We start from the raw sequence: 11406 nt of genomic DNA, 5'->3' as shown, positions 1-11406 counted from the left end.
CCCTTATGTCTCATTTTGGTTAGGTCAGTCTTGATGTGAAGTTCAGTTCTGTTTGACCACGTTTGTTTTGGGCCTAGAATTACTGTCATGTTTTTATTGGGAAAATAAAAGACAAAAGAATACATTTTAAAGAAACTACAGGCGTGTCCTGGTGTCTCTCTTGCCGACCAACTCTGGTCCCTGACAGTATGCTAGTGTGTATAATTTATTACCGCAGCTATTGTATGGTTTATTGCTGTATTTAGTTTATTGTTAAGCACTTTTCTTTTTACCTTTTTCATTGCTGCTGCAAGAGCTTGATTTTCTGCCCTGGGGAATAATAAAGTGATAGCCTATTCTATTCTAACCAAATTATCTTTGGGAAATGTAGGCTATCCTCCTTATTGGTGTCAAGTAGCTTGTGTCCTCAACCTATAGGGTTCAATAGCCTGAAGAGACAATTGTTTTCATTTGTCTCTTAGTGGTACATGGTACAATGGCGTGTATCATGCCTTGGGCCATGCAAATGTGTTGGAGCTTTAGTCACCTCAGGGCATCTGGATCACGTCGCAGATGCAATACGTTATGAGCTTATAGATATAAGCTATTTTAGAAAAGTTTATAAAATGTGTCTATAATGACATCCTACAATAGATGTGCGAAATCTCTGCGTGCGTGTGTGTGTGTCACCAGCGTATCTCAAGAAACGCCCGATCAATCGACTTCGAACCCGAAGTGCGTACCGTTGAGGACCCGAGCGAATCATGTGCCGAGTGGAGGCCACAATAACCTACCTGGCGGAGACCTTTTTCTAGTATTACAACTGAAGTTGTGTGTTATTCGTTTTGTCTGATCAATCAACTGAGATCTGACGCTACTCTCCTACCGGACGAGGCGGCCACATTTTTTGTTTATTGATTTTTCTAGGGTTTTTGATTTTGACTAGCAGAGGGGAAATAAACTGCACAAATATTGTCCAAAAGACCGTAGATCGGCTATTGTCAAATGTTTTGCCTCTTATATTATTTGACAATTTGGCCAATGTTTAACCTGTTTTTATTGTATAGTTTGTTGATCACTTTTGATGCAGTAATGGTATTTTTTTCTCTTTTATTTCTTTTTCTTTTTTTTATTGAGGCAGTAAAAAGGTCTTAAAAGTCCTTCAATTGTCACTTCACTGTCATCTGGGGACCTCCCCAAAATCATGTGGGGACCGCCCTGGGGGTCCCAACCCACAGGTTGAGAACCACTGAACTAGAGTGACAACACTGCACAGGTTTAGTTAGCAGCAATGGTCTGGTCCATCCAGGAACGCAGCTCGGTGACGCGGGCGTACACATACGGGACGTTGACACTGCAGGAACTACTGCCCCAGGAGACTACACCGACCAGGGTCCAGGCTCCATCCTTCTCACAGACCAGGGGCCCACCAGAGTCACCCTTGCAGGACGAGGCTCCAGAGGCTCCAGCGCAGATCATCTGGTCACTGATCAGGTTGCCCCAGTATTTCTTGCACTGCTCATTGGTGAGGAGGGGGAGAGCAGCCTGCTGGAGCAGGGCAGGGGTGGTAGAATCAGAGGGGTCGGTCCGGCCCCATCCAGAGGTCACACACACCATTGCACCGGGGAAGTTGTCACTAGTCTCAGCCACACACACTGGGGAAACACGCATGCCCAACTTGGCAGGGTTGGCCAACTTGAGCAGCTGGATGTCATTGCTGTATATTGGGGATCCGTGGAGGGGGTGCTTGAAAGCCTTTCCAACCCTCATGGTCTGGATGTCCTCTGCGTTTGAAGAGCGGTTGTGCTCGCCCAGGATCACACGTGTATCAGTGCTGATAGGGCAGTGGGCAGCGGTCACAACCCAGTTCTCGTTGATCAGGGATCCGCCACAGTAGTGGAAGCCGTCGGAAAGCTGCAAAGAGACCTGCCAGGGCCAGGAGTGAGGTACAGCCTCCGCACCGTTGACAATAAGGGAGTGTCGAGTGATTACTGGAGGGATGGCAGGCTCGCCTTTGTTGGCGCTGCGTATGGACGCAGCGCCAACAAAGGCAAGGCAGTAGAGAATCCACATGTAGGCGGCCATCCTTTCAACTTGACTCTAGCAGGCTGACTGCAGCGTCCTTTATACTGGAACCCGCAGCAGTGGTGTCCGATAAGAGGTTAAGATGTCAACCCTGGTGATTATGAAGGATATGGGTCTAAAGAGCCCTGTACAATGCAGAGGTATTTGAGTTGGAAGGCCAAATATCCAAGTTCGTTCGGCTGCTGGATTTCCTGGTGGGAGCTGGTTGATGGTCTTGACGTTTGAAGCCTTATAGATAGCGGGATAATTGGGGTAATGCCGATTGCATCTGAATTCATGGAATGAATCAACCATTTATATAATGCTTGGCTGGTGCTCGTGACATCTTCCTGATGTCATGATAAATCAGCTATCATCAGCATGATGTCATATCTCCAAATTATGATCGTCGTGGGCGGGCTTCAATGACAATCTGTCCAGTAAGGCCCTCACATATTAACTCAAATTAAAACACCTGGGAAATCATCATTGACAACACCTGTGGAATCATGGCCTTACTTACAGCCATCCCCAAATGTATGAAGTACATTTGCTTCCTAAAAAGGCCACTAAGTGGGATCCGCTGAGACTGCAACACTGTCCTCTGTTCCCTCTGGGATGGCTGGCAGCACCACCAGCCTTTACACTGGTCCTGTGTATTTGTTCTGACCGACAATCGGGGGCTAGTGCCAAATATCCTCCACCTACAGTCACCATTAGCTCTCACCTAGCAATTTGGTCCTTCGAGTTGGATAGTGGCACTTAACTCTGCCCCACTATGGACCGCCATGAAGAGGATGCAGAACCAATAGTCCGACCAAGTTGTCCGATCCATCCACCCCTTTGGAATTGAGGACTATGATGTAAGCCATGTCAACTGCCCCAATTCCCCCTAGGTTGCACAAATAATCACAATAAATTCTACCTAAGAGATCATGGGAGTATTATGGAAAAGACATGTAGAAGCTTCTATTGAGTTATGTTCTATTCAGTTACTTTAAATTCTATTCTACTCTATCGTAGCAAATATGAAGTGTGCACAGTGCTGAAGTGATTCAGCAGCTTTTATTCCATTCCATTACGTTCCTGTTAAGTATGTAGTATCATAACTACATCTTTGGTGTTTACAACACACCAAACGTTTGAAAATCGGATGAAAATTGAGCACGCTATGGTTATTTCAATAGTACATGTACTATAGACATCTATATATATACAATTTGAATCCTGCGCCATGTCGGTTGTCTGTAACGTTGTATGTAGCCAGTGTGACGTCATATGACATCACGGTCGTGACATCACGATGAGACACGCCAGTGTGACGTAATCTCACGAACTGGTGCACCCTACCTATTTATAGGTAGGATGCACCAGTTCGACGGCTTCCATCCTCAACACAACCCATGCCGACGACCCTTTACACAAATAAACTGCTAACTTCATCTTCTGCGATTTCAACTATCTTTTCACATTGTACACCACTGCACTCTCCCCACAGGTCTGCCATACCAGGTCTGAGTAATCACAAAGTGGGTTTTGGTCATTGGAGAGGTGATGCACGTCACCTCTTTCTGAAGTGGGTACTTTCAAAGCCTGCCGTGGATTTAGGAGAGCACAAAACTCTCTCTCACACTGTGAGGTGCCTGTAAGGTGGCACTGCAAAGTGAACGACGCGTCACGCTAGACGTTCGGGCCGCGTAGCGGCCCGAACTTCTAGTAATGTTACGAATGAGCGAGCTGACTGTCGCAAGATGGCCGCCATGTGGCAACGTCATACTCCATTGGCCAGCAGCGCGGGTGAGTCATCTAGTGTTTATATATATCTATGTACCAGGCCATATATGGAGTCCAGGCCAGTCTATGACGACTGTGTGTGTGTGTGTGTGTGTGTGTGTGTGTGTGTGTGTGTGTGTGTGTGTGTGTGTGTGTGTGTGTGTGTGTGTGTGTGTGTGTGTGTGTGTGTGTGTGTGTGTGTGTGTGTGTGTGTGTGTGTGTGTGTGTGTGTGTGTGTGTGTGTATGTTTTGGCTGCACGATAAAGCATGCAATATTCAATAACGTTGTTGAAAACATTGATAACGATATGACTCACAATAAGTAAAATGAATTGGAGTATACAGTTTTTGCTTCAGGTAAATGTTTGCAAACTAAAGTCATTAATTCAAGAAATTAAAACAAATACCTAGACTAACAAGGCTATATAATGCCTCTGAACTTTTAATTTCAGCTGCATTATTGCCTAAATACAATAATAATATTCAGGGTGGAAAATCAAATTGTCGATTTGGTTTTGGGTAGAAGTAGACGTCAGTTTCATGAGGGGCTATATTGGGAAGTACTCAGATATAACAGAAAACGTTAAGTTGGACACACACACACACACACACACACACACACACACACACACACACACACACACACACACACACACACACACACACACACACACACACACACACACACACACACACTATGAAATAGATACAACTTTCAACTTTCTTTGTCCCTCTTGGGCATATTTATTTTGCAGCATAAGTTCAGGCATTGTAAGTGCAACAAAAACATGGTACCGTAGACAGAAACGTTTACAGCTGCCGTTCATTTCAGCTGATTGTCTCTGAAGTGAAAAATGCACATACAGGCACTTAACGAGCCATCATTAACCTACAGTAGTTTTACATAAAAACATCTACCTTGTAAACCTGTGATGTGACAATAAACCTGATTCTGATCTACCGAGAGATCACAACAACTCTAATCTAATTGCAACCTAGCCTCGTAAACCACCCCCCCCCCTCCTGAAATCAAATGCGATTTTGATGCCCCCCCCCCTCCCCTTTTTTTTCTTCTCTTGTACATATTTTTCACTCTTCATACCAGTAACCTGTAAGCTGATTGTATGACGTTCTGTATAGTAGTGATTATATCTGTCTGTCTCTTACATGTCATCATGATTTGTGTGCATGGGGCTCATCTTAAACAAGCTCAGTGCTTAATGAGTCTTCCAGTTTAGTAGACCATTATTGTGAGAGAGAGAGAGAGAGAGAGAGAGAGAGAGAGAGAGAGAGAGAGAGAGAGAGAGAGAGAGAGAGAGAGAGAGAGAGAGAGAGAGAGATCATCTAGACCAGGCAGGATTCTTCCAATCTTCTTTTGTGCCTCTGCGAATTGTAGCCTCAGTTTCCTGTTCTTATAGCTGACAGGAGTGGTACCTGTTGTGCTTTCAGAGATGCTCTTCTGCATACCTTGGTTGTAATGAGTGGTTATTGGAGTTTACTGTTGCCTTTCTATCAGCTCCAACCAGTCTGGCCATATATATTCTCTTCTGACCTCTGGCACCAACAAGGCATTTTCGCCCACAGAACTGCTGCTCAATGGATATTTCTTATTTTTCGCACCATTCTCTGTAAAACCTAGAAATGGTCGTGCATGAAAATCCCAGATCATCAGTTTCTGAAATACTCAGACCAGTCCGTTTCAAGGTCACTTAACTCAACCCCCCCCCCCGCCCCATCCCCCCATTCTGACACAAACACAAACAAAGGTTCAGTATAACCTACAAGCCACAGCTATAATTTGTTATAGGCCTAAAGGACTTTGGGGATCATTTTCATTGTTCCTTAAAATATAATGATGCAGTAACTTAAACTTGTATACTCTCTTGTGCAGCAACAGAGCATTCTGGAGGTTACAATGTCACTTGAATAATGTTGACAGAAAAGGGGTCAAATTACATTCCTCGTACACCATTATGGTTGGGCAACACTTTTTACAATTCCAGTACATTTCCAGTCCTCAGCCATGCCCCCCAGAAGTGGTGTGATGCATTATCTGCCCGTCTAATGCTACTTCTGTGCTCATTCCATGTCATTCTTTGTCTTGTCCTTTGTTTTTCCCTTGTCTCTCTCTTTTCTCTCTCTTCGGACTGCGCCCCAGGCCAGTGTAATAACTGAATGGGGGGCGCACTACAAATCCAGAACCTATGGACTTTTGAACCTATTGATCTTAATTTTCAACTTAGATAGATAAGATAGATAGATAGATACCTTTATTGATCCCATGGGGGAACTTCAGTCGCCTAGAGGCAGCACAGCAGTTAAGAGTTACAGGTGCAGAGTAAGTAAAGTAGCCTACTGTCGTATACAGCAATACAAAGGCAAGAAAAACAATAAGAAGCACCGTCAATACAGAACAACAATATACAATAGTATATACCTATATACAACTATCCTGCACTGTGCAGAAAAACAACAATGCAACAAGTTACATTGTCCTCACCGTATCCTGGCCAAATAAACAAATAAAGTGTCCATTACAATCAGTGCAATGCAACTTTCGACCTGTTAGTATTTGCCACATAAAACAAATCCGTAGATGAATTATGCCTACATAGGTCTTCTGTCTGTAGCAGATCGTTTTGCAGGTCACCTGCAACATGACCTGCAACGTGCTGTGGCATGGTGCAAGAACAATTAGATGAAGTGAAAGGAGTTTTCGGAGTGCGATTGTTTCTTTACAAAATGTTTATAGACAATGCATTTGCATACATTTCGATTTGGTAAAGACGGAAATAGATATTTACTGCCTCTGTGATGATCAGTTGTACAGGAACAATAATATTTATCAAAAGAAGAACCTGGAATAACACTGAAACTTGGGTTGGGGTTAGGGTTTGCTTTGACTCGTTATAATTGAAGCTAATGTACTACCATAAATATGCTCAATGGCTACAAGTATGCTTACACATGTGATAAAATATTCATTAACTTACCACAAAAAACAAAAGTTGTACCACAAAAACAAAAGTTGGATGATCTCTACAGCTAACGTATTCAAATATGTACATATTGTCATGAAATGTGCACAAAACAAAAATATATGACGCAGAAATAGATTTTACATAAAAAATTACTATAGGAAAAGTTTGTTAGTGACAATTATCAAATTGTTCAAGGTGTTGCCCTGTCTATTATGCGAGGGAATGTCTGCGTGCATCTGTCCTTCGCGAATCCTGAGAACCATTCGACCGATCCACTTCAAACTTGAGGGTGTGAATTCGGTCGGATCAGCTTTTCTCCCAAAAATAAAAAAAACCCTATTGTTATCGAGGGAAGGGTACAGGCTTCTCGGATCAGGCACAAGTAGTTTTACGTGGCCATGCAGACAACTATTCCACAATCTCCACAATGCTACATAGAGTCTGGAACTACACATCCCGAAAGCCGAGAAAGGAAGCTGACATCTGTTCACAAAAAAAAATAAAAAATCTATTTCTGTTAAGCAGCAAGCTACATAGGCTTCAATTATTTAGATTTACCGGTATATTAGGACAAATTTGCGCGACTGTAAAGACGAAACGGAAGTGGGGAGGAGGCGTCATATCCGGCGTCACATCCGTTTTATCCGTGCTCCAGAGGTATGACGGAAGCATTTGAAAATTGTGGGAGGGAACAGTCTGGCTCGCGGCCAGACTAAAGGGAGGCACGAGCAGACTGAGGAACCACCAACAACATCTTCCCCCAGGCTATAATAACTACTAAATGAGCAGAAGTGACTTAATAGCAGTATCTAGCGGTGTGTTATTGCCTTGGTGTGTGTGTTATTGCCTATACTGCTTTAGATTTTAACTTGTTTTTAATCTTTAACCTTTATTAGTCATTTTTAGCGTTATTCTTGTTGTTTGCTATCCTTTATTTGTGTGTTATGGAGCACCCCCCAAGCTAGGTTTTTAGCGGCGCGAGCGGATCCTGCTCTATACCTGACTTTGTCCGTGTTCTCCTTCAACGTTCTGATTGGTCAGACCCGTCAACGTTCTGATTGGTCAGACCCGTCAACGTTCTGATTGGTCAGACCCGTCAACGTTCTGATTGGTCAGACCCGTCAACGTTCTGATTGGTCAGACCCGTCAGCGTTCTGATTGGTCAGACCCGTCAACAAAGTGATTGGTCAAGCTTCACGTGACACATGGCTATAAACACATTATAAACACATATCGATGACAAAATGTATCAAAGGCGCCGCTACCTTCACACAGGGTGTGATTTTTCACAGTGCATTCACTTGTACTGTCTTTGTGTCTATCTATGAGTGACATTGAACTCTTGAACTCAGACTTAGGCAGCACTAGTTGTAAAATGTATGGTTATTGACCGTTTGTCACGTGACATGATGTACAGCAGAGTAATAATTTCACTTAAAGATAATCTCTCAAGAACAGATTCTGCACTGCGTGAGGAGGAACGAACAGTAGAGCAGCAGAGGTCGCTGTTTCTCCTTTGCAGTTGACTCTGGGTTCCGAGATTGACTTAAAGAAAACCCTAGAGGGTGGCAAAAACGTGACCACTTAAGCCGATTTATTTTTAAAAGCAAAAAATACCAGATCTACAAGCTCACAACGCATCGATGCGATGCGTTGTGAGCTTGTAGATCTGGTAAGATTGATTAACAGTTTCACACATGTAACATGGTCACTTTGACACGTAACAATGTTTGGTAACGTACAGGTATGTATACAGTACGGACCTCCCTCTGAAGTCTGAACCGGTCCTGTCAGCTTGGGGGCTGTCCCGTCATCACGGTGATTGATCGCCTTGTCTTGTTACATTCTGTCTTTAAACGTGGAGCAAACACCGTTTGATTGAATACTGATGACGGCTGGGGAGCTAAAAAACAAACATCTGTCATCTTTCTTGAGGCATAATGGAAAAAATAAAGCAAAACATGGACTTTTTTTGCGACCCTCCTTGTTTTTGATTTAATGAACGGTTTATTTGGACAACGCACCAGAGTGGTCAGAGGGAGTGAGTCCGGTGGTATAGAGATAAGTCTGTCAGCCAGGGGTAAAAGCCAAATTACGTTGCTTGAATACACATCATTATCTCGTCCAGCCCCCCCACCCTCCCCCACCTGGATTCCTAGGATCATGACGCAACTCCTCATATCAGCTCTTACCATTGCGCCTGACATTTTCCATTTTGCCTTTTCTTCGAAACACACTTTTTGCTTCTAATCCAACAGATTTTGTCCAGGAGTCACACAAATCGGTGCGCAACATCTTTGGAGTCATGTGTAATCATTAGGTAGATCGCGATCGCGATCTACCAGGTTCTGCTAGGTTTAGGCATAGTTTTACTGAGGTTACGTTTAGGAATACCTGGAGGCGACAGTTCCGAGGTCGCCGGATTTGACCCGGGCGAACGTGTTTTAGGGCGAGCGTTCTTGTATTCTTGTACATCATGGCTGGGGATGTACTTGTGCATCAAGCCGCCTTGAACATCCAGCCCTATGGGCCACATATGGCTCGCGAACCAACGGTTCCCAAGGCTACTTAGGGACAGTTCGATTTTTAGAGGAGGGTACCCCTGGAGAAAATTTTACTAAATTTTACTAAATACTTGTGTGCACTCTTTTAGCATGTAAACGAACGTAAACAAGCTTCCTGTTGATTTCGCTATTTGTATTAGGAAGAGAGGCCAAAAAAGGAGGTATACTATTTTTCCTGTTAGACAGACGACCCCCCCCCCCTTTTTTGTGCATATAGCTTTATTGTTAATTTTTTTCCCTGCTTCTTTTATTTTTTGTTTGTACATAGTGCTATCTTTTTCTGTATTTTCGTATTGATATTTGAACTGTGGTGCCACTATATATGACTATGAATTGAATACCAAGGACCTCATTGGAAACAAGACCGCGAGGACTTTTTTGAACAGACCTTTCAGACAAAGTATTTTAAATGCAACTGTGCTCTTTTACATTTTTGCCTAATAAAATATTCAACCAATCAATCAATCAATGACCTGCTACAACAATATCATGTGCCCAGCAGGACCCTAAGGTCAGCCGTCCAGAGTCTATTGGTCATTCGCTCCCGGTTGTTTTTAGGATTGATTTTAAAATGATTTTACTTGTTTATAAAGCTCTCAATGGTCTGGCACCTTCCTACCTCTATGACCTCCCTAAATACGTTCCAAACCGCCCCCTCAGGTCTTCTAGTGCAGGCTCCAAACTCCCATTACACATAAGACAGGCACCCTCTGTGGACAGTTTTAAAGCACATATGACATATTTCTTCACTCTTGCTTTTAGTTGATTTTTTTTCTTCTAAATCTCTGTGTTGTTATTCATGTCTTTACTGTTTTGCTCACTGCCTCACTGCCTGTTATGTATTATTTTAACCATTAATTTTATGCCAGTGTTTTTTGCCACTGTTTTATTGTGTATTTTATACATTTTTATTTTTGTTTGTTTTTGTTTTGTTCTGTAAAGAACTTTGCGCTGCATTTATGTCATGAAAGGTGCTATATAAATAAAGTTTATTATTACTCTCCGCAGGAGAGTATTGTTTTCACTTTCTAAATATGACACACCGATTGGTCAAGCCTCACGTGACACGTGACAATACGGTGAAATACTGTATAAATACATGGCATCACTTTGACAGTGTCTCTGCCACTGTCAAAGTGAGGTAAGACAGGAACCATCACGAAATGGCTGCATGGCTGATACATAATTGGCAGATAGGACAGATAGGACACTTATATAGACAGGAGGGATATGACACTTACACAGACGGATAGGACACTTAGAGTACACAGACAGGACGGATAGGACACTTATACAGACAGGACGGATAGGACACTTATACAGACAGGACGGATAGGACACTTATACAGACAGGACGGATAGGACACTTACATAGACAGGAGGGATATGACACTTACACAGACAGGACGGATAGGACACTTACATAGACAGGACGGATAGGACACTTATACAGACAAGACGGATAGGACACTTATACAGACGGATAGGACACTTATACAGACAGGACGGATCGGACACTTATACAGACAGGATGGATAGGACAGTTAGAACATAAGAATTAGAACATTCCCAACATTCCCAACACAAGTCTGGTAAGAGTGAGGTAAGACAGGAACAATCACGAAATGGTTGAGAAATGGCGGATACTGTAACAATTGGATAGGACACTTACACAGACAGGACGGATAGGACACTTACACAGACAGGACGGATAGGACACTTACATAGACAGGACGGATAGGACACTTATACAGACAGGACGGATAGGACACTTACACAGACAGGACGGATAGGACACTTACATAGACAGGACGGATAGGACACTTATACAGACAGGAGGGATAGGACACTTATACAGACAGGACGGATAGGACACTTATACAGATAGAACATTCCCAACATTCCCAACAGAGGAGAGTTGTGCTCCGAGGAGCACTTTTTCTAGTTACTCTCCGCAGGAGAGTATTGTTTTCACTTTCTAAATATGACACACCGATTGGTCAAGCCTCACGTGACACGTGACAATACGGTGAAATACTGTATAA

General features: G+C 43.2%; 1 protein-coding gene across 1 annotated transcript; it reads right to left on the bottom strand.

Moving 5' to 3' along the window:
• Positions 1 to 1257: 1257 nt before the first annotated feature.
• prss56 (serine protease 56) lies at positions 1258 to 2064 on the bottom strand (the record flags this gene model as incomplete). The annotated part of the gene is made up of 1 exon (XM_084056947.1): positions 1258 to 2064. One exon carries the CDS (start codon positions 2062 to 2064, stop codon positions 1258 to 1260), a length of 807 nt encoding a protein of 268 aa, XP_083913073.1.
• Positions 2065 to 11406: the final 9342 nt, after the last annotated feature.

Source organism: Gymnoscopelus microlampas, assembly GCF_963454915.1.
Source record: "Gymnoscopelus microlampas genome assembly, chromosome: 5".
NCBI classification, from domain to species: Eukaryota; Metazoa; Chordata; class Actinopteri; order Myctophiformes; family Myctophidae; genus Gymnoscopelus; species Gymnoscopelus microlampas.
This window is presented reverse-complemented; position numbering and strand designations above follow the sequence as displayed.